General features: G+C 37.2%; 1 protein-coding gene across 3 annotated transcripts in view; it reads right to left on the bottom strand.

Moving 5' to 3' along the window:
• Positions 1–25,358, bottom strand: part of Pi3K68D (phosphatidylinositol-4-phosphate 3-kinase catalytic subunit Pi3K68D) — a 408,362-nt gene that overhangs the window by 370,724 nt on the left and 12,280 nt on the right. Inside the window, exons 1-4 of one of the 3 annotated variants that reach the window (XM_081737760.1) lie at positions 21,866–21,982; positions 16,444–16,618; positions 9,945–11,242; positions 805–913 (exon numbers count right to left, since the gene is read on the bottom strand). In XM_081737760.1, coding sequence (XP_081593886.1) covers positions 805–913; positions 9,945–11,242; positions 16,444–16,618 — 1,582 coding nt within the window. In that variant the 5' untranslated portion in view covers positions 21,866–21,982. Of the gene's footprint in view, positions 1–804; positions 914–9,944; positions 11,243–16,443; positions 16,619–21,127; positions 21,150–21,865; positions 21,983–25,358 lie in introns of those variants that run through there. The other 2 variants (XM_081737761.1, XM_081737759.1) reach the window with 2 other exon arrangements.

Raw genomic sequence — 25,358 nt, 5'->3', positions numbered from 1 at the left:
CCACACTACAAGTAGTAGTATAGCTATTTTTTTCTGAAATTTAAGTCCTTTAAAAGCACAGTAGGCAGTGGCGGATTACCAAATAGGCCTACTAGGCGGCAAATCTTTTCTCCAGAATATAAAAAAATGTCTTACGTACAGAGTAACAATTTAAACCTTTAAAACCAATGTTTAAAATCAATGGTTTGCAACACTTTTGCTTCATACGAAAGAAACCTTAGTGTATCGTATTTATGTGTTTTCGAGAAATGTTTCGTCTGCTCTGCCTCCTCCAGATTCGGATTGAGGCATCAACCACTTTGTTTTTTAACCGGTGCCGTGACTTTTATCGCTTACAATGATAATAATGCAAGCCGCCCACACAACCTTGCTGGTTTGTTTTTGTAAATAAACCGTCGTTCTCTCACCACCCTTGCGAAACCAATGGCCAGGCGACAAAGATGACTGTTTGAAATTCGCATAGTCGCATTGCCTGTACAATATCAGTCTTTAATAATAATAATAATAATAATAAAAAAAAGCAAAAGAAAATTCAGTCGGTCATTTTTGAGACTGCTGTTAAGTCACTAATTTTATATTAGCCTTAAAATAGTGCAAATACTATTTTTCTTTTGAGAAGGGCACACATTAAATTTGTGCCTAGGGCGCCGACGAAGCTTTAATCCGCCACTGACAGTAGGAGCTTTTTATCAACTCCTCTAAAAGTATTAAAACAACAACATACTTTATGAAGATCTGATATCCATCACAAACAAAAAGCATAGATTTTACTATTGATATCAAATATTTAGGGGAATCACTTACCTCTTAAAACTTTCACCATCTTATGGAACGCCTCTATATCTGAATTAATTAAAATTGCCTTTCGTTTCATAACTTGGATATTTTCGTACAGCCTTGACTTCTGTTTTTTCTGTTGAAAGAAAGAAAAATATTAATCCATACCATTTGATTTTTTATTCTTGAAAAACAAACTACTAAACAATGAATGAAAACATACGTTTTGTTAGAACTTGACAACAGAGCGCACTGCAAACAATTAGAATTACTACTCACCTTATAAAAGCGTCAGTGTCTAATATATGACGTTTACATGAAGAAACATAATACAGTAATTTGTATATTTTTTGTGCTTTTACCTGCAAAATAAGTACTACTGAAAATTGACCGCATCAATATGCGTATTATGAGTGGTGTTATGAAGGCTGAGAAAAATCGGAAATTTTGGGTAAAAGCACATTGATCCCGAGTTTATCCCAGAGCTTGAAAAAAAAAAACGGAAAATTTGGGGAAAATTGAAATTCTCGAATATTTTACTACATTATGTTTTTAAAATGAAAACTATTTTATAGTTACTAGTCTACGGTTAGGATCATTGAGCGCTTATGTTTCTTGTATTAGAATAAGGAAATTTTGTGGCAACAAATATATGTGCACCACTCCTTTAAAGTTAGCACCGTGAAAGAATGGAGTTATGGCTACAAAAGATACAAAAATATAATCCTAGTTAGATTAATTAATATAGATGCATTCAAATCATCTTAAGCAATCTTATGAAGTTCCCGCTTTATGGCACGGAAGTGTTAAAACAACGGAGCCAAAATCATTTTAGTTAGTGTTGAATCAAATGTACAGGGTGTTAATGAACTATACCAGAAAACTTTAAGAGGTGATTCCTCACATAAAAATAAGGTAAAAAGTTCATATGGGTCTATGGCGAAAAGTGCATAGTTTCAGCGCTAGGGTTGTCTAAAATCGCAAAAAAGCCAAATTTCAAGAGGCCCTATTTCGAGACTGTGGATGGTGGTCCATATCAGCGTAAAGGGAGTCATGCATACGCAATCCAAAAATGCATATCTCATGAATGTTCAATGGGTGTACAGACTATTCCCTGCAGGGTGAAATTCTAAGACGTGCGATCAACCGAATATTGAGATATGATCTGACTTTATGATTGGTCAAAAGTAGGCAAACAATAAATCTTGATAGCAGTGAACACGGAATCTTTTGGCGCGATGTCGGAAGTGTTAAGAATCGTCAGCAGCACGGTCTCTCGTACTCGGAAAACGCATGCTGCGATGTTTTCCTTCACGCTTATTAGTGAAGAAAACGTGAAATATACCGTGATGAAATACATACCATTACACGTTATTCCGAACCCAAAGAAACATGGAGCTGGCGGTTCGTAACACTTCCGACTTCCCTCCGAAGCATTGGACGTCCATTGTTGTCAAGATTTACCTTCTGCCTACTTTGGACCCTGCTTGAAATCAGGGTATATCTGAAAACTCTATTGAAAACATATCTGAGAATTACACCCTGTAGAGAATACCCTTTACACCTATTGACAATTGATGAAATATGCACTTTTGGATTGTGTATACATGTCTTCCTTTACGCTGATAAGGACCACCATCCATAGTTTCTCAAATTCGAAATAGGGCGTCTTGAAATTTGGCTTCTTCACGATTTTGGACAGCCCTAGCTCTGAAACTATGCACTTTTCCCCACAAGTCCATATGAACTTTTTCTCTTATTTTGATGTGAGGAATCACCTCCTTACAGTCTGTCGGTGTAGTTCATTAACACCCTGTATATTTTGTGGAGATACGTGTCTTCCTTATGCTGTGTAAACTTTCCGGAACTTCTGAATATATTAGAAAAAAATCTTTTGTTCGGAAATATTGGCAAAAACCTGAAAATATAATTTAAAAACTATTTATTCGCCTGATGCTATCTTATTTACTGTAACGTATATATACAGCGTATTCTGCAGTATATATACAATGTAATTCCCTAGCAGAAAAAAATACTTAAAGCAACAGCTTTTAATTTTACTTTTTCGTTTTCTGATTTCTGGTAAAAATTCCCCTTTATTATTTGTATATTTTTCGGATAACTCAAGAAGAGAGATGATCTTATGTACACATACACACATACACCACATAAGTGCATAAATTTGAACCGCGATAGATATACTGAAGAATTTAACATGCAAAACTTCCGTTCGTTATTATTACAGAATAGCAGAATGCCCGTTCTTTACACGGGGAGAATACGTTTCGTTTTGGACATAAAGGACACCAAAATTGTTACCAATGAATTCAGGGACCCCAAAAACTATGACTTCCACACTAGTAGCGGTCATTTTCAATTACTTTTACATGTCACCCTCCCCTTTTAGGAGTACTAATGGGGGCTGAATTTTGATTTAAACGGCATCGAAAATGTCACTGTTCATCTCAGCGACCCTGAAAACTATAGATTCGACATTAATATCGATCAATTTCCATCATTTTTATATATCTCCTCCTCCCGAATTTGCAGAAATGAATTTGGATTTAAACGGCATCGAAAGTGTCATTGTTCATCTCAGCGACCCCAAAAACCGATTTGGATTCAACACTAATATCGGTGATTTACGATATTTATCCCCCTCCTTCCTTCTTCCAAGTTGAACCTTCAAAGTGAAATAATAAAAACCATCCCAGGCCCGAACCTCATCTATGTTCAAAATTTTATCGAGATCGGTCTGGTGGTTCAAGAGTTGTTAAGTTACAATTATAGTCACTTTCATTTTTATACATATAATTTGTCGCACTAGAACAAAGGTATTTGTTTTCATACAAAATTTTAAAGTTTATATAAAAGTCTATATTAGAATATTAAATAATAGTAGTTATTAGAATATTAAATAATAGTAGAACCTTCAAAGTGAAATAATAAAAACCATCCCAGGCCCGAACCTCATCTATGTTCAAAATTTTATCGAGATCGGTCTGGTGGTTCAAGAGTTGTTAAGTTACAATTATAGTCACTTTCATTTTTATACATATAATTTGTCGCACTAGAACAAAGGTATTTGTTTTCATACAAAATTTTAAAGTTTATATAAAAGTCTATATTAGAATATTAAATAATAGTAGTTATATGTTCTAGTGCAGTGCTATTCAACCAGGGGTACGCAAAGAGGTTTCTGAGGGTACGTAATGCTGCTTCTGCGGGTCTGCTGGAAATGTCTGTTGACAGTTCAGTGCAAATGGAATTCGACAACTTCTCAATTTGTAACTTTTGTATTTAGGCTCGAAAAGAGTACAATGAAATTAGTGACAGTGCTATTTCCCAGGTTTTTCCATTTCCATCAACATATTTCTGTGAACACGGTTTCTCTGCTCAGCATCTCGGAAACAAAGCTCAGTCATCTCATTAACAGGTTAGTTCTAAAGTTAGTTTTAGTTTTTGAATTTTTAACATTGTTCTCAGTGTGCGAATTATCAGGGAGGAAGAAGGAAAAATCCTCCTCAGTTGAACTGGATGTCTCCCATATGTTTTGAAATTTCTTTCTTTTCTTTTCTTTTCTTTTTTTTTTTTTTTTCGAATGTGCACTTTATCCCCCTGTAAATATCTTTTGATTGGCACACTGATTGTCCTTGAGTTGGGTCTCTATTTGTCCCCAATCAACAGAACATGTGTATTAAGTTTAATTTCGATTTAATTTCTTTTATACAGCTTCAGGAATACACAACTGAATGGCAAACTATGTCTAGGGGTACGCAAGAAGAAAAGATTGAATAGCACTGTTCTAGTACATAAGTATTAGTGAAATTTGCGTACTGCTCTCTCTTTTAAGAAGTATTTGGTTAAAATTAACAAAATTTCACCAGATCAAGGAGCACATTAAGAACACAGTTATCATTCAAGAGCCCTATTTGTTGCAACAGAAACGCTTCATGATGGTAGATATGTATGCAACTGTAGAAGTTCCGTAATTAATGCACAACCACGAATAAACGACTAAAAAGGACATAATGGAAATGAGTGGAGACTATTAATTTTCAAGAATAATTACAACAGTTTTATTTTTTCGAATGCTTCTTTTTTAAATTCGCAATATTGAAATTTCTCAACTTATATTTTTTTACGCGTTTGAAAAAAAGAAAGTTTCCATTACTAGTAAAATTAAGCTAATAAAAAGATTTTTGATATTTTCCCAATTTTTCCGGAAAGAAACCGGAAAAAACTGATTTTTACTAACAGGTTCAAAATTTCCTCAAATTTTAGATCACTAATTATGAGTACTTTATGTGATATAATATTTCACCTTAGTTGTGATATTCATTACAGGATATTTCTATGCATAGAAGCTGGAACGTAGTAACATGTTAGTTTAGGTATCACAAGACAGCTCAATATATTTTTTGACTTCAAAAAAAAAAAAAAAAGAAGATTTTGCCAACCTTTAAACAGTACATAGGCGCTTTTACAAATTTAGCTTATCATTTCGGCTATTTGCGCTATAACCTTCTACGAAATATAATAATAATAATAATAATAATAATAATAATAATAATAAATGGAATCTCTAACTGAACGTCCTACGTTCATGTCCTTTGGGTTAAGGGGAACGTGTGGCTAAGGAACGTCAATTACAAAGAATTGGTGGAATGAGAAAGTGGGGGGAAACGAAGAGACCCGAGAAAACCCACGGACACAATGTTTCCCACCACAAATTTGCACAGCCTAGGATTAAACCAGGAACCCTTCACATCATTCATGGGTGATCATTCTATCAGTGAGCTACCCTGATCCTTGTAACCTTCAACGGAGCAACAAGACACTCATTAACTGAGATCTCTGCGCACTGTTACAAGTTAAAACATTAGTAAGTAAGTTTTCTGGACATTAGTAAGAAGAGCTTTCAATAGCCGGAAGGTTGTTGAATGATGTGTGGTCGGCACAGTCTGCTCACATGGACATACTTCTAGAGTTCTATATCGGAATTCGACTTCTCTTTCTTCAAAATTCCATGATGTCTCTAAGGTAATTTTGTCCGAACCGAAAATTTTGTCCGAACCGAAAATTTTGTGCCCGCAACCAAATTCGAACCCAAGAACACTGCATGAATCTTTAGCTACTGTCTTTCAATAGATTCAAGAGTCAAATTGTAGCCGCCAACCTACCCTCAATTACACTCGAGGTTTTTTTTTTTTTTTTTTTTTTTTTAATATATATATTGCTAAAACTGCATTTCTAACATATTAACTTTTGAATTCGAAATCTCTCTTTCAATACATTCCAAACGAGTCTCGTGCTGTAGTGTATAATGCTCGAATATATTAAGAGGACAACTGCGAAAGCTTAAATGAACCTGTTACGAATAAATATATTGGGTCGATGCATAAGTTCGTGCGGTTTTTATATTTTATTTTTATTCTGCTGTTCTGTTAATCCAAATCCAAATACAACACAGACATAACATTAAAATATTCTATCAGTGTAACAATACACTGCGTACATTTTACTGTCACTCACATTAACTCACAATCACTCAGTGATGTATTCACCTCCACTATCTATGACCTTCTGCCCACGTTCAGGTAGCAGTTCAATGCCTCGTCTGTAGAACTGTTTTGGTTTGGACTGGAAGAAATCTGTTAGCTATTGGTCAAGAGAAGCTTTATCAGCTTGCTTCTGAATGTGGTTAAAGAGAGAGCGGAAGAGATGAAAATCTGAGGGGGCACGATCAGGGGAGGGTTGAAGAGTAAAATGTGACGGAAATAATCACTTTCCTCAACTGCACCTTCCATATTAGTTTGTCTGAAGTATATACAATAATACGTTTACAATCAAAAAAACCTGTGTTACACAACACACAAACTCCAAACTACGGTAAAACAACAGAATAACGATAAACAATCGCTTCACGCCGCATTGTTCCAACTCAAAACCACACGAACTTATGCATCGATCCAATACAAGTGTATTTTGTTTTTATACATTAATAGTCTCGTGTGGAACAAAAATTTGTAATGTGGGCACACTAAACAAGTTTATGTATGTGTGACACTGGGTATCGCAAAGAACCACAGATCATTTTTACCAAGGATCTGTATGCCCTTATCTGCATTTCTAGCACTACCGAAACTAACAGGTTGTCATACCTTAAAGTAGCACGAAAAATTAGTATGTGTGTGGGTCTTAGAAGCTAATATATTAAAATTGAATGTTATTTATATTAATTCTTTTCACACTGATTAATCGATATACAAAATGTCTGTAAAATCTTTCCTTGATTTCAACTGGTCGCAGCGATGCAACAACTATTTGATCGATTTACTTTGGGATACCCTTTTACGTATAGCGTAAAGCTTTTATAGACATTGCACCTGATGACTGTTTGTTTTATACTGCACAAATGCCTCACGCGTGCCACCCAAATGACTAACGTTCGAACTTTCCGGACGTATGGTCCCGGCGTCGATTCTTGTTAGAGGTGCTTGCCCCGGAATACTGATCCAAGTTACCAACTCGAATTCCGGGTAGCAACTGCACTAATCTAGTGACACCACACCAATTAGAGCACGGTAGGTAGTTACCTCTACGCTTTTCTTAATCTACAACACTTAATCGAATGTGTAGCATGTAAAATCAATACACAGTCACAAAGATTTATTCAGGAAAAACTTGCCCGGCCACATCGCTCAAAACTTTACAGTTAGTTGATTGGAATTCAGCGTCCCTTTTTCAGTACCAGCTTGGACTTACAGTTTAAGGTGGAAACCGAACAATCGTAATGCGTACAAATTTAGACTGTTCCACTGGAAATCGAATCCGAAACTGTGTACCAAACACACATGCACGCGCTAGCCACCAGACCAGCGGTGAGAACAAAAAACATTGTACTAATATATCTTAGAGTTGCCACCTGTCACAAATTAGGCGGGACATTCTGAATTTTTTAAAAAAAATAGCGCCCAGAATTGCCCCTAAGAGGGATGCATTATATGACCGGACGCCAAATTATCCAAAACATTTACAAAAGATACACAAGAAATTCTTAAAGATTAAAGAAATAAAGGGTTCAAAAAGGAAAAGAAAAAAAATGTGTTCAAAAATTATCTCAGTTCCCAACTGGAAGTACCATTTGACACCTCGGATATTTTCGGTTGTAAACCGCAAACCATCTAAAAATCATAATTCTAATGATAATACGCAATAAAAATAAGCATAATGATTGGAAATATTGAATATTGAAATAATGATTTTTTAGTCGAAATATTCAAGAAAATATACGAGGGGCAGTCAAAATGTTCCCAAAATTACGTTGTAACTATTTATTACCTCAATATAGCTACACATTCACTTAATCGCCTTTAAAATAGGCTCCTTGAGAACACATTCACTTAATCGCCTTCAAAATAGACTCCTTGAGAACACGTTCAGTTAATCGCCTTCAAAATAGGCTCCTTGAAAACACATTCACTTAATCGCCTTCAAAATAGACTCCTTGAGAACACATTCACTTAATCGCCTTCAAAATAGGCTCCTTGAGAACACATTCACTTAATCGCCTTCAAAATAGGCTCCTTGAGAACACATTCACTTAATCGCCTTTAAAATAGGCTCCTTGAGAACACAGACACTTGTTTCACCGCTCCTGCCATTTCTGGAAACAACACAAAGTCCTGTTTTAGTATGTTCCGAAGTTCAGTCGTCGCGTTGGTTTGGATGTCTTCTACCATGGCAAAACGGTTACCTTTGATGCCACTTTTTTAATCTCGAGGAAAAGCCAGAAATGTGCTGGTGCGAAATCCGGTGAATAGGGAGGCTGGTATAGGGCGGAGGGGGGGGGGGTTAGTGTTCGTTTTTGCGAGACGTTTTGCCACCGTAGAAGACAACCAAACGAACGCGACGACTGAACTTCGGAACATACCAAAACAAGACTTTCAACGCTGTTCCCAGCAATAGCAGGAGCGGTGAAACAAGTGTATGTGTTCTCAAGGAGCCTATTTTGAAGGCGATTAAGTGAATGTGTTCTCAAGGAGCCTATTTTGAAGGCGATTAAGTGAATGTGTTCTCAAGGAGCCTATTTTGAAGGCAATTAAGTGAATGTGTTCTCAAGGAGCCTATTTTGAAGGCGATTAAGTGAATGTGTTCTCAAGGAGCCTATTTTGAAGACGATTAAGTGAATATGTATCTATATTTTGGTAATAAATAGTTACAACGAAATTTCGGGAACATTTTGACCGCCCCTCGTATTTACTTATATATATATAGTAAACTAAGCTTGTGTTATTGTTTTGCATTATTAGAGACTATAACGAAGACATGATTCAATTACTTTTGTATTACTCTGTGTAATGTATGATGACCAGATTCTGACAAGTGGAAAGTAGGACACAGTTTAATACGTCGAAAATACACATATCCTTATTTCATTTAACATTCACCTAAGTCAATCATTCATTTTTGTTAAAAAGAAAAGTACTGAATAAAAGTATTGAAGGAATTCAACACAACTCCAAATGCTTTGATGAATGACAAAATGGTTTATTTTTATGAAGGTACAATGAAACTTCGTCTAGGGCTAAGGACTTTTTTTTAAATCAATTTTCGGCGTGTGGGATTATTTTAAGGAACGAGGGAAAATTTAGACTAGCACGAGAGAACACGAGAGAACTTCTACTTAACTTGGTTAGCATCACTATTGTAACTTGAAGAAGAAACTTTTCCTGCTTTACCGACATCTAACAAGTCCTTCTCAGTAAAAACAGTATTGCAAAACAATGGTTTGTTGATTGTTCTCCTTCCTAATCTTCTAAGGATTGTAAAAAAAAAAAAAAAAAAAAAAAAAACAGCGGTCCATCATTTAAGAAAAGAGTGCCTGTGATTCAAAATGTTGTGAATGAATCATTAAAATGTTGCAAATAGATTAACTCAGGACGTTTTGCAAAACAGTTTAAAAAACAAGAACATTTCTCGATTTTCTAGGCGTCTTCGCAACACACAGAACAGCTCTTTGAAAAACAGTGCTGTACTGCGAAAATCAGTACGTCTGGTCACCCTAGTGTAATGCCTTCAACTTAGTGTTAATTATTACAACAGTATTTCTGAGCATTTTAAAAACGTAAGATTTTCTCGATCAACACTTATATTACTCTTACCCTTCTATCCATCGAAGACTTCCTCCTTTCTAGTGTACTCCATACAGAAGAAGGTCGTGGAGGCAACGGTGGTGGTTCTGCCGCAGTCCCATCCGGTACATCCGACGGTGATTTTGTCGGAGAACATTCTTTCACTACAGCAGCGTACACTGGATCAGATTCCTGAGAGCCTGCTTGCGACAATGAATACATGTAATCGAATGGATTGTACGCCTCGTAGAAACTGGAACATTCTGACTGATTTTCGTCTTGCATCGTACTTTCATCTGCAGTAGCATCACTTGATTTGTGCGGCACTTCATTAATGGGCGAGTCGTCGATAACTTTTACATGCGTTTCCCTATCATCATAATCATCATCAATTTTCAAAAGCGGATCAAAAGCCTCTAATACACTAGCACGAACTGATGTCCTCTCTACCGGCTGCTCACCCTCCACATGATCAAAAGGAGTTAAATCAATCAAGTTGTTATTATTTCGTTTTTCCACCACTTTCAACACATCTAACGTCACAGAATCCAAATTCCCAACACTATTTGCTCTATTGGACGATTCCGACTGTTCAATATGTCTCAGATTCGGAGCTGACAGGTTCTTATGAGCATCAAATATACTTGTAAGTGTCAAACTGGAAGATCTGGGCACTTGGGGTTCATGTAACGTTGGAATAACTGTATTGTACACCATCCCAACGCCAACAGGTGGCGTCGTGATCGGAGAAACACCCTGTTGAGATGTAACACTTAAACTCCTAGCAATTCCTAAATCTAATCTAGGATGAGCAGGTTTCGAGAAAGCTCCTAATGGAATTGTAGACGAGTGGGGAGTGTTAGGAAACCATGAACCGTACGGTACAACTGGTGACGATGTCGGCAATGTCTGAAATTTATTTGTCACTGAATTCGTCGTTTCCTGAATCACTGAACTATGAAAAGTTAAAGTACTACTAGCACTATCCATAGACACTGAATATGAGTTAGAACTATCGTCTGTTCCCAGGATAGACGCACAAAATTCGTTAAAACGCGATTTGGTTTTACACTTCTCTGTTGGAGAGGGGCTATTAAATGATATCAAATCATTGGTACTGGACTGCTCGGAAGTCACTGAGTTAGGCACCACGGGAGTTGCACTGGTCTTCCTCGACGGAGCTGGAGGTGGCGGGGCTAATGTAATGGAATCACGACTGATTCGAGGACCCCCTGTCTTGAACGATCCTGGCCGAGGTCTTGGTTTCAATTCCAACTTCTCCTGTCGTTCAGTCTGTCCAAACATTTTGCGGTCTGGAGTTACTCGCTCTGAAATAATAATAATAATACATAACTATATAGACTGATAGAGTATGGAATACATCTTAACAAGATAAAAATAGTACTCATTTAACGATATTTCAAGAGGAGCTCTAAAACTTTCCAATATTTCGAATACATACACGAGTACCCTTTATTGATAACTAACTGATTCATACTAGCTTTCCTATATTGAATAACTTACACTAAAATACAAATTCCTGAGCAAAGCGACGTATAAAATAATAAATGTGACAGTTTCGCCAACTAAGTGAACATATTGGCTTCGTCAGACACTATCAAGACACATCAGACATCGGTGTCTGATGAAGCCAATATGTTCAGTTAGTTGGCGAAACTGTTACACATTTTATAATAAACGTCGCTTTGCTCAGGAATTTGTATTTTAGTATAAGTTATTCTTTATTGAATATTATAGAGGCTTACATATTACGCAAAAAGTTCTTCACATGCTTGTAAAATTTAAAATGTACACAAACCAGTGAATTACAAACATGTGAAGAACTTTTTCCTTTGCATATAGGATCAGTAAGAGTAATTATGAGACACTGCCTATTGGAAGGTAATTATGAGACAGCCCTCACTGGTCTTCAACCACTGTAAGACAAATACAAATTAAGAGCACAGGCATTTAGTAATGTCCTTCAAAATGTTCTGTCTACATTTTTAAGTTTCACTTTACAAAAGTTTGGATGTACCCATTTTTTAAGAAAGAAAAAAAAAAAAAAACTTTTGAAATTTGAAATCCTATCATTAACTTTTACATCTACTCGTGCAGTAATATCACTATTGTGAAACCAATGGGTGTTGGTGGAAGCCTGGTAGGTCAGCAGTTATAGGTTAAGTTGAATTTGTCCCTTAAGCTTCCCTTTGTTTCAAAGTTTTTTTTTTTTTTTTCATTTCGTTTATATGGAGAGTAATTATGAGATGCGTGCTGGAATCTGTCTCTCTATCCTAGTATGTTAAGTTTCAAAACAGCTGTACTCTGTAGCATAGGTAGTCCTATAATCTCGTTCCTTAGTAACTTTCTAAGTTGTAGATCTACATTATTTTGTTGAAAATAGTCTAGCCTAGGTTGCATATCTATGTACTAAAACATAAAGAAATAGAAGTAGCCTAAGTTGTTTTTTTTAGTGAAAGCCTAGAACTCGCTCTAAATTTGTTATGATTCCATCTAATACAGCCTATTATAATCGATTTATAAAAACGTTAGAATAACATCACTAATTATTTCCATTTTCTTTCTTAGTTATTTTCTTGTAACTCAGCACAAATTTGACATTTACTCACGAACATATGAGATGAGAGGAAATTTCCTGGCAGCAAATCGTTACTCTATTGGCGCCATAAACTGCTGCCTAGGTTAACTGCTTTCAAAACTAATGTAAACTGAGTTAACCCTTTCAGCAGATACCCTCACAATTGCGAGTGCAGAACACACTACTTATAAACGTTATGATTTCCAATATACTGAGCAGATGGCAATTCAGTACTTTACAACTTGTCATTCAGACACTCACAAACGTGCTTGTACCTAATTTGTGTAGTAAAATTTTTTGATTGGCATTTTTGACAACTGAAAGTAGCATTCACAATTGTGAGGAAATCTGCTGAAAGGGTTAACCTGGGAGAAAAGTTGTGAAATCTGTCTCATAATTACCCTTCCTGACCCTACCTCTATGATCCTCAATGAAGGATATGCGCGTAAGTATACGAAATATTAGAAAGTTTTTCAGCATCTAGGAACAGCATTAAATGCGTGCTATTTTTATCTAATTAGTAACTACATAAAAATAAAATAAAATGCAATACAGACATTACTTTAGAGGAGAGTACATAAAATAGACAATATTTCAGAATAAGAAGTCAGTTGTATAGGTTTCTTCTTTCGTAGCAGCTCAATGTACAGTTCTGTAAAGAAATGGAAAACAAAACTGTTCACCAACTCATTTTTGTTCTCAGTTTGATTTTGAAAAAAACTTTACGTGCTACGTATATAGGGTGTTTAAAAATGAATATCGGGGTTTTAAGGCTTTGAGTATTTATTACATTTAAGCTACAATTATAAATAACATATAAAATGAAAGAACAGCTCAAACAGTTTTTGCTGCAAGTGTTTAATGTGAGCACCATTCGTCCCACGGCACACATCGAGTCGTTAGGCGAGAAAGGCCCACGAATTTTCCGCCGGGATATGGCACGAAACACACATTCAATTTCTCGTTGCAACTGTATCATTTCGTGGGGGTTTGCTAACCCACAAATGCGAACATTATGAGTGTTCATATCACCACTTAGGGAAAAAGTCGATTCATCACTGAAGACGATACGATCCAGAAAATCTTTATCATAATGCAACAACATTTCATTTGCAAAATTGGCACGTGAATCGTAGTCTGTAGGCTTTAGAGCTTGTAGCAGCTGCAAACGATAAGGACGTAGTTGTAAGCGTCTCCTTAAAATCCTCCGGCACACAGATGGTTGCACTGTAACTACAGATTCAGTCTTTGCAAAATGTAAGACACAAAAACCTTTCTAGTCGCCATCTTTGCTACTAACTCTTTCTAATAGCGACAGAAGAAACACAGCATGCGCATGCGTGCGTAGAAAACTGAGTTGCTATTTCATTTGATGTACTATTTATAATTGTAATAAATACTACAAAGTCTTAAAACCCCGATATTTATTTTGAAACAGCCTCTATAATGAATGTATCAAAAGAAGGGGCCCATAGGCACACTTCGTTCAAAGATACGAAAAAAATAAAAAGTTGTTCAAGTAGGTGGTTTTCAATCTAAAAAGGTGGATTTCTTCTAATTGCAACAGTCGTTTGGGGCTCCATACCGGAAACGCACCTTATGTTAATGGAAAAACAATGTTTCCGTTCAGGAGAATGTTCACACGAGGAGCGTACGCATTGTTGTGTGAGGGAACCTAAAACACCTGCAGCTCATTTCGCAACAATGTTGTACTATTGGCACGGTGAGAACCCAACGGAACAGCCTGTTGGGTTGAACTAGCATTTTTTATTTAATTCAATTTAATTTAATATGAGGTTCCTTACAGTTGGAGCCCAAACGATTCCTGTAATTGGAAAAATTCCACCATTTTAGATTGGAAACCAGCGACTTTTTTTTTTTCTTTCTTTTTTTTTGTGTATGTGTGTTTTTATTCAAAACAAGTTGGCCTAGGGCCCGGACCCTGTATATCTCACATCACTCATTCGATCTTCTTCAAACTTAGCATAATGACACAGCTTTACTGCTTATTACACATATGAAATATTTCAATGTGCAGAATTTTGGTTCCCCATCCGAGCCATAAGATGTGTTATGTTAATTAATGACAAACAGAAAAACTCACTAGTTTAAAGGCCGTATACTCATACCCGTAGCACATAAGATTGTCTGATTTATATCGAATGTTGAAGGATACCTTATGATAAAACCCCATCACCACCAATGGTGTTCTATGGGATTCCCAGCACTGTATACTATCATCCGACATCGAAATTTCCATTGCAAAACCTCCAGCGAAGCACTAACAACAAAATTCTGTCATAGTCTTCCCTGCAAGCTTTCCAAAAGCAAGTGAGGGTGCATGGATGCCGACGCTGGAGATATATTTTCAAGAGGCTAAACTTACAGAAATCCATCAGTGGTTACCACAATAATGTTTTGAAACAGAATTAGATGAATTCCAGTTCCATTTCCTGGTAAAATGGCACAGAAATTCTGAACGTATGACTTGAAGCAGTGGCGAAATGGATCCCCACCTTATTGGCGTCTGCACCGTACAACTGTCGGATGTCGATTCGAAAGACAAGTATCGCATAATGGATTTAAAAGTATCTTACACTCACTTTCACGCTTTTATCAACCGAGAATAATAAAAACTGAACCCTACAACCATAAAACCACACGGGAAACTTTCCCGGAAGTAACGAACAAAGTTGCAGCGGTTCTTGGCATCTCTGTCACGGCATTTCAGCGGCCGGATGTGACCACAAGCAATGAGTGTGTGCTTCACCCACTGTGATGACTGTCTACCACTTGGAACCCACCAACATTCAGTTTCCTGCAGTTCATTTCCCGTTCAATAACCACTTAATGATCATGTGCACGAGCAGGTGGTGTACGAGGGCCTTTCCGACGCATCTCAGCAGCAGCCGCTTACGAATTACAAACCTCACCGTTGAAAGTGCTCAACTGAATAGCTGCCACATCGCATATAGGTGGGTAAGTACGCCAAAATGTGGATTCCCTGGAGCACTGAGGGTGTTCACTGTTCTTGGAGCTCTTCTGTGCTTTTCGCGAGCGACTGTTTCGTCATGGAGTCTCGTCTGTGTAATAGGTTACAATAGCTCTCCCCAAGTAGTCATCCTGAGTCTGAATCCATTCTCCCGACACTGTTTCACTACTGGTACTTAGGAAAAATATGTATAAAAAAAGGGCCATGACACATTCTTCCCAGTTCCGATTTAGCCACATTTGACACACTCACCCATCTACAACTTCAGACAAATTACTGCTCACAACGGCAAGCGCGTTGTTCCCCAGATGTCAATAGCATTCTTAATTTGGATTACTACTTAGATTTCTGGGCTTTCGGCATCTAATGCCATTTAGTTCGTCACGTTTTGAGGGATAACGTCCCTCGGCGAGCACACCATCCGGGGAAAGGGAAGGAAGAAAGCGGCCTGGGACCTATAAGTTAGGTACCACCCCGGCATTTGCCTGGTGTGAATGAGGAAAACCTCACTCAGGGTGGCTGGCCTGAAAAAGCGTTTTACACTTTTTCGACCGAGTGGCCCCACCGGGAATCGAACCCGGGATCGCTCGCGTTCTTAATTCGGTTCGATACAAACTAAACAACATTCTTTATACATAAGTTGTTACATATCTTCTCATTTCTAAGTATGTTTGAAACAATCACTACTCATAAAGCATTACCTGCGATAAATTTAAGAAAACAGAAGTCATTAAAAAATACGTGATTTGCGTAACAGTTTTCTGCAAAGAAACCTATCATCTAATTTAAATATTATTATTTTGATTCTGAAGAAGCCAAAATAATTAAAAATAAAGATGCTTTTGGAAACATTATTGTGATCAACACAATTTACTAAGCAGTTCCTGCATTGTTATTAATTATTTTGGAAAAGAAAAGAAAACGTATCATCTCTTTACCTGCTGATTTTCGAGATTCAATTTGTTCGAGCTGTTGCTTTTGGTTCCGAAATTCCTCCAAAGCCAGACTTTCAAGACTAAGAGCCGTTGCTCTTTCTAAGTCCTCCTGAAATTGGCGCTCATAGTCTGGCGTTGATGGAGCGGCAGAAGGTGCATTGATTGTTTGATTGGACATCTATTTGAAAAAAAAGGAAAATAAACAAATTAACTAAATAAAATCGTAACTGTATTGACATCGAAAAAATGGCATTTCATTTGCACTTTTATATGTGGAAAATTACTTTAGTCATATTTATGTAACAATGAAAACGTGGAAATGGACCAAGACATGAAAAATGAACTTTAAGTTTTACATCCCACGTATATGCCGGTTAGGCTAAAGGAGACGGTGATGATAAGAAATGAATGAAATGGTAGAATGAAGGAAGTGGAAGGAAACGGGAGAACCCCGAGAAAACCCACGAGCACGGTGTTTGTCCACCACAAAGTCCACACGGCGCGAGCTGGGATCGAACCAGGGACCCCACGCACCGGAGGTGAACGCTCTACCACTGAACCACCGCCCCCCCGAACTGGACCAAGAATCCCTTCCATGAGCCATGAACTTCACGCTTGCGTGATTGTATTAATTTTCTAATTCTTTACTTAGACATACTGTAGATCGCATTAGACACGTTAGTTTTTCTAAGTTTAGTTTAACGTCCCACAATTAGAGAAGCTAAGGAAGACAGTGATGATATGGTGGAATGACGAAAGTGGAGAACCCTAAGAAATCTACGCATACGGTATATATCCACTAAATACGACTTGACAGGAGATGGGATCGAACCAGGGATTACACGCACGCAGAGGTGAGTGTTCTATTATTGAGCCACCGCGTACCCCAATTAATGGATGGGTTAGCGTCATTTGTTTTCTTTGAGTGGCAAAAACTTTAACTACATATGGAAAGATGCAATCTATGATCTATAAGTTTTACGTCCCACGATTATGGCAGCTAGACTAAAGGACTACAAACTTCACTTGGCGCAAGTTGCGATCAACCAAGGACCCCATGCTCCAGAGGTGAACGCTCTACCACTGAGCCACCGTGGCCCCATATGGAAGCTACAATGGTTACTTCCTGTGTTTATAATAAATATTATAAGAAAGATATAATTGCAATTTTTGCTTAAATTTCAGAAAGAAGGGATTTTAAAAGACCAAATGGATCGAAGATAACGAAACGTATTTACCTGAAATTAAAGTGAAAAACACATCCGCCTTCGTATTTTTCTTACCTAGCAGAGATTGTTTGGAATTGAAAAAAAGTGACTTTTGGAACCTTGTTTGATATTTGCAGCGGAAGTGACGAAATTTCTTCACTCATCCATTAGTAAAATCGCTTTGTACTTTGACATAAATATGAAGTAATCATATTCAAGGATATGTTCATCCCTTGCTCGTGATGATTAGAACTGAAAAAACCTGGGGGAAAGGGGGTATCTACTTTATTTTTCAAATTGTTGAGTGAATGAAGGAAACTGTGAATTAGTTGAGCTATCGGACAAGGTGTTGAATACATAAATTATTCATATGTTAAGTAGTATCAACGATTTTATAGAACAATGAAGTTGTTATAGTTACATGAGATTTATGTCAAAAAAGAATTACAAGAGGGCTCTTATAGAATGGAAATAAATACCTTCGGAAGAGAATAGGTATTTTCAGTCAATATACTCGCTAGTATAACAGGATACCTATTTAACCAGGATAATTGTTAGTTAAGATTGAAACATAGTAGGTTCATTGATTAATTACTAATTAAATAAATTATTTTAACGTTCCACAGATATGTGGATGATTCAGAAAGTGATGCCTCCAAGTTCACTACTTGGCCAATAGTACCGCAAACATTCTGAACTGTTTTATCATTAATGCACTGATGTTTAAGCTATAGAATGTCACTTGTTTCACCTTCTATCTCTTCTCGTTCCAAAGTAATGGAGGAATCCATGGCGTTCAGTGGTGACGTTCGGTTGAAATAGCGGGCTGTCATTGAATTTCTGATTGCGGGAGGTTGTACGCCCAGGAAAATTCATCGCCGGGGACGAGTCGTGAATACGCCATTACGACCCGGAAACGAAGCGTCAGTCGACGAAGTACCGCCATACGTCCTCTCCTCCGCCAAAATTTCGAAGTTGTCCCATCTGCTGGCAAAGTGTTATTCAGATTCTACCTCATCCTGCCTATAGTCCGGACCTTGCGCCCTGTGACTTTTGGTTCTTCCCCAAACTTAAGGATCATCTTAAGAGACAACGCTACAAAGTTGTGACACGGAGGTAGAAGTAGCAATTCAGCAATGGTGTCGCCAGCAACCACCACAATTCTTCGCTGACGACATGAGAAACTTGTTTCGCGTTGGGGCAAGTGTGTTGGCCGTAATGGGGACTATGTTGAAAAGTGATAGCACCATTTGTAGATGACATTGCAAGCTTTCCACTGATACCTGTATCGGTGATATCTGTCAAACACAAATAAAGGTATCACCTTGGAAGATACCATTACTTTCCGAATCACCCTCGTATTTCCTATGGACTATGAGACGAACGACAAATGAATGATTATAGAAAGAACTTGAGGAATGATAAAAAATGGGAGCACAGTGAAAAAAATGTCCACCACAAACTGATATGCGCTGAGAATGAAAACCCTTCCGATCAGAGGTTAGTGCCCTATCGCCCTTTGTTTACTAATTATGTCAAAAAAAAAAAAAACAAAAACTTACAACTAGGACTTTTACATGCACCAAAACATTTACTATTATCATCGAGCAGTCTTTTACACAAAAACACAACAGAATACAATTATAACTGACAACAAATTACGAAGTTTAAGTCCATACACAAGTTAAATTTTAACAACTATCACGTACTACATAGTTTGCTTACCAAACATCCGGCATTTACTTCATAAATCATATATTGGTTGAAACACATTACATATTATAGCTGGGGAGGGTGCAGATTAAGAATAGTTCGTTAAATTAAAAAAAAAAAAAACATTTTTTCTTCCTTTTTCTTAACTTTATTTCATCACGAAATTCACTCATAGTGCCTCAGAACTTGTTTCTTAGGGTAGGAGTTTCATTCATAAATGCAAATTCAGTTTACAAGAACTTCCCCTTATGGGTATAAATATACGTCCGAAAGTATACCATAAAAACAACTGTGCAGAAAACACAAACCGACTTGTGCCAGGTGATCTGTAAAAGAAAGAATGCTATTTAACTGAGTCAGGGCAGAAGCGCGTCAGAGAGGCCCGCGTGGCATTGCAGGGGTGCAGGCGCGCCAGCAATGGAGAATATATAACGAAGATACTGCGAAAAACACTTAATATCGCATAAAATTACATACCGTAGGTTAGAACTCTTGTAATTGTCTCAAATTTTATAACTTGAGTACTTGTAAACATAAAATACAGGTACCTACATTGAGCAGAAAGTTCTGCCGGTGGTAATTAGTATGTCACACAGTCGTCTTGATATGCACTCATTCAGTTAACCCTAGTTTCTTTGTAATGGTTTCACATGCAATTGAAGGTTGTACTTTGTCTATGGGTCTCCTCCCAATAAAAGGTAAAGATTCTTCCACAACGTCTATGTAACTTTTGTGTTTCTCAATAATAAGCAGTGCTCTTGTTTTCATGGTTTTAGCTTTGACTTAACAAGGTTTTGTACCGGTAATTTTAGTTCAATACTTGGTAGCCTAAGTGTTGTATAGCCGTACCAATTTAAGAAAATTTGCCGGGTGAATTGTAGAATTAATTTTGGTCAGTAACGAAGAGTGAGTGAGTCAGATGAGAAGAATAAGAGAAGTTCTTACAAGTTGTTTTTGATGTTGTAAGTGCACACTGTATGTAGAGGCGGAAGGGACTATTTGGCGAGAAGTACCCTTGTTATGATACGGCAATGAGGAAATGGCAGGTATATGTCAAGGTTATGACACGTCGTGTTTGAGCCTTATAGAAATATGTAAACGAGCGTGTAACTTGTATTTCTCCACAGTGTACGGAAGCAGTATTTTATAAGGAACGTTACTAGCATGAAACACAGACAAGTTCTATTGCAACTCGTGTTATTACCAAACCCCCAACTGTTTTCACTGCCCTCGTTTACGCGCGTGCCCACTGTGGCTGACGTGCCTACTCTCTTCGGATGCACCACAGTGCTATCGCACAGGCCCACCAGCTTCGCTTTGCATGACCCGGTTAGATGGCATTCGTGCTTCTAGTGGCCACCTAGCACAGGTTAGTTCGTGTTTTTCACAGTAGTTTTTTTATGCCATACATTAGGATGCCGCATTTATACGCAAATAGTAATTCTCTTTTCCAAATTGTAAAATTTTACACGCCTCTGTTTTGAAGGTAACCGAGAGCCGATTCAATCTAACCCAATGTAAGGTAACATAATCTAACCAAACATAGTCCATTTTGATACTTTTTCTTCGCTTTCGTATGGTTCGGGGATATAACACAAATGCGCTTTTTATTATGCAAATTACACGATCCTCTTTGAAACTTGGTTGAACTGATAAACAACAGCAAAACATATACCTAAGCTGATAGCTTACTGGTGCAATACTTGAAAATCTATGAATTGTCCCATTAAGCATTTCATGATATCATTTTAAAAAAAAGTACTTACCCCAAAAGCACCCAGAATTATCAACTATGAACGTTTCGGAAAGCAGTTACTTCCTTCCTCGGCATGGATCATTTCAGTAAACTACACAGTTGGTAAGTCTGGGTATTTTTGGGGCAAGTACTACTTTAATTGAATATGTACCCTATTAAATAAAGTAGCATTTGTGATAGTCGTGCTTCAAGAACCACGTCACACAAGAAACTCTTGCAATCTACTTTCCTATACTGACTAGTAAACAATTTCTTAGACAGCAAAGTTAAGAGGTTTTTAATTTTTGAATTTTGTATTTTTAAAAAATAATATTTGACAACTCGCAAAAATATTTACGCAGTAACATTTGTATTCGTTAATAGTTCTACATTTATCAATAAAAGGCTTACTGCTCAGATGTAATGAGCAATAAAATGAAAGCAAAATAAATAAACCGTGACAACTTTGGAAAACAGGGTTCAAAATAGGCCTACACACATTATACCTCTTCGTCAAATATTATATGACTTTGCCAATTGAGAATATTAATACCAATATCTGGCTTCGTTCTCATACAATATACTAACTAGCTGTTAGAATTATTTCGTATATACCAAATATTTACAAATATAAAACAAAAATAAACAAAGTTCACTCGTCAAAAACCATTCCACTAAATCTAACACATTACACCATATCCACTTGATTGTAGCGATGCTAAAAATAATGACACATTAAATTATAGTAATACGGCTGTTGTCTCCTTACTTTCACACCAATTCAAATAAACCCACTATTTGCTAGCAATGAACCTTCTCGCTATTCTGTACCATCAGCATCGGCCATAATGACAAATTTTATACTTTACTGCCACCTACTGGTTGTTTTCATTATAGAAAGTTCCGCTGTTCATTTATTTTGAAATCATCCCGCTCAGTCTACTAATATATATGTGCGCTAACAAAACTCCCCACTATTCTTGTTTTACTGTTTTGAACACTAATAAATATTAAGTCCAAATTTTTAACCTCTTGTGAACTTGGTTAAGTAAAATTAACGTGATCATTGACCATGTTCGTCTGTATCTGCTGAAGACTGTTGCCCTTGTAATAAACACTTCAGTGAACACAAAAAATTAACACTTCTAGTCTTTAGTTCAACGTCCCTTTCTTGGGCGAGGATAATAATACTTACCTGTCATTTTTTTTAACCTTTATGACAAAGTATAATACCAACTTTCCTTTATAGATAAAGTGAGTATATTTTAATTTTTCTCAAACTGCAACGGTTGAGCGACAGCGGTTATCCATTATTATTATTATTATTATTATTATTATTATTATTATTATTATTATTATTATTATTATTATTATTATTACAGTGCGTATAGACAAACTCGATACCGCTATCCGTAAAAGAGCACAACGTGGTTTGGGTTTCCGTAGATTGTCTAGTAGCCAGTGGCGTACATAAAGAGGGGTTTCTAGGCTCTAACTCCAGTTTTAACAATACATTATGGGGGCGCGGTGGATCAATGATAGAGCGCTCACTTTTGGTCAGTGCGATTCCTGGTTCGATCCCATATCCCGCCTGGTGGACTGTGTGGTGGACTAATACCCTGTACATGAATTTTCTCGGCATTTTCAAGCTTCCTCTCAATTTCTTCATTCCCATTAAATAGGCAGCATCTTTCTTATAGGCTCAGAGTATAATCGTGTTACGTCAAATAAATATTATTATCTCATTAGTGCATAATGAAAAACTACTGAAAGCTTTCGAAATGTGAGTGTGGAAAAGAATTAGCTGGGAGGAGCGGATGGCAGAATTGCTTTGGAAAGAAGAACAATTTTTGATACTATTAAGAAGAGGTAGAAAAATGGGTTGGAATACTGGCTAAGAAATGACGTGCTAGAGGATATTGTGGCAGGAAAGAGATGGAGAGGGCAAAGGAAACTACAATTAATAGGCGATATCAAAACAGAGAAATCGTGCGTGAAGACGGAGAAGTTAACGGAGGACCGTGAAGCATGGAAGCATCTCGGTTGCAGCAAGTGACCTGCCAATAACGGCAGAATTATTATAGTAATAGTTATAGTTATTATTATTATTATTATTATTATTATTATTATTATTATTATTATTATTATTATTATTATTATTATTACTGCATAAAAATACATAAAATACTTTGTATTAGATTTAACATTGTAAAAAGTAATAAAGTAATATTCTTGTGTTGTAGTTCGATATACTTGCCGCTAGATATCAAAATAGTAAAACATTACGATTTAGAATACTTTTAATATTTAAATAGTATGAACCGGGTTGGATCCGACCCAAGAACGAAGCTCCTTTGCGGCTATATGGTTAACATACCTGTATTCGGCGCACGAGACCGGGTTCGCTTCTCTACAGGAGCTCATGTGATTCGGATTCCACGTTGATGGTCTTCCCTAAACTCACCAGACTTTTTTACTTTCGTTATTTTGTATGAGATTTTTCGTTGTTTTCGGGTCGGTTCGGGTCAAGGGTTTGGTGAGTCACGGGTCTAACTACTTACTGGTCATATGATGTTTGTGACCCACTCCGCCACTGTAGCATATCACAAACAGAGAATGGAAATGAATTCTTTGTGGTCAAGTGAAAAGTATCAGGCCCGAAACCAGCCATAGAGGTTTTGGGGGGACATGAATATGTTAGGGGGGCCAAGTCATTAAAAATTCTCTTACAAATATCTAAATTGTGTTTTCTGTATTAATAATACCATTTTGTATTGAGGTTTGGAGTGGCGACGAAACATTTAGGGGGCCATCCCCCCAGCCCCCTCTGGTTATAGTAATAATATCTTCTTTTCTCAACAGCGTAAGATATTTAATTTTCAAGCTTTAAATTGCTCTTTGGATCTCCATAAAAAGATTGAGATAATTCACATTTGTAACACTTCCGTGTTCAATGGATATATACATCAGTTCGCATTCGCAATGATACTCACAACAGTAGAGCGACAGACAGTTTATTTACGATCACGCAAGTGGAACTTGTAATACTCGTATGTTCATACGTAAGTACAATAAATGATTTCCGGTTGTAGCACAGTGGCGGATCCAGAAGATAAACAGTGAGGGGGGCAGCCAAACCCACAATATAATAGGTATAGGCTATCGTGAGTTTACAATTTTTCGTGGTTCCTGCAGAAGTTTCCAACTCTCTCTCCCGATGCATATTATGGCTAGATTGAACGTAGACGTTGTGGACTTCAAGTATTGTTTTTCACATTGCATAACAGAAAAACTTTAACTGAAACTATAGGCTACGTAATATTTCAAAAAAATTTTAATAAAAAATGAAATGAAATTAACTTTTACGTCCCACGACTAGGCTAAAGGAGACGGTGATGAGAAGTGGATGAAATGGTGGAATGAAGAAAATGGGAGGAAACTGGAGAACCCCGAGGAAACCCACGCACACGGTGCTTGTCCACCACAAAGTTCACCTGGCGCGAGCTGGGATCAAATTAGGGACCCCCAAGCACCAGAAATAAATACTCTACCACTGAGCCACCGCGGCTCCCAATTTTCCAGTAAAGAATAAAGGCTAACGCTTAGTATACTTTTAAAAAAATATATAGCCTATAAATAATACTTTGAATTTTTTTGTCACTCAAAAGACTGGAGTGCCTAGCCCCACCCCCACCCCCGACCTCGGACTAGATTCGCCACTGGAGTGGCACAGGGGAAATCCCCCTTCCTCTCAAGCTACGAAGTTTTCCCCAGGTCAAATCTTTAATCGTTCTCAATAAGAAACTACCGAACAGAAATAGAAGACCAAAATTGTCATTATTTTAATGGCGTTTTTGGTCATTTATTTTTATGCCGTACCGTAGTATTTTTCGTAGTACTGTTTAATGCCCTGCGTATTGAAATTTCATCCTCCTGGAGAAATTGTCTGATATGATCACTGCATATGTACATTTCTGCACAGCATAACTCTTGAACGAAAACATTTTTTTGTGTTCTTTTTAAGGGGAGGGCGTGGTGGCTCAGTAGCAGGGCGTGGAATATGGGGTCCCTAGTTCAATCCCGGGACCAGTAAGTTTGTGTTAGACAACATAGTGTCCGTGAGTTTCCTCGGGTACTCCAATTTCCTCCCACATTCTCATTCCACCAAATCTTCCATCATCATCATCATCATCATCATTATTCATTCATTTGCCTCAATTATCTAGTCTAACGGGCATAAACGTAAAACGTTAAACAATTTC

The sequence above is a fragment of the Thermobia domestica genome, chromosome 14 (assembly GCF_964235325.1).
Source record: "Thermobia domestica chromosome 14, izTheDome1.hap1.1, whole genome shotgun sequence".
NCBI lineage: Eukaryota > Metazoa > Arthropoda > Insecta > Zygentoma > Lepismatidae > Thermobia > Thermobia domestica.
This window is presented reverse-complemented; position numbering and strand designations above follow the sequence as displayed.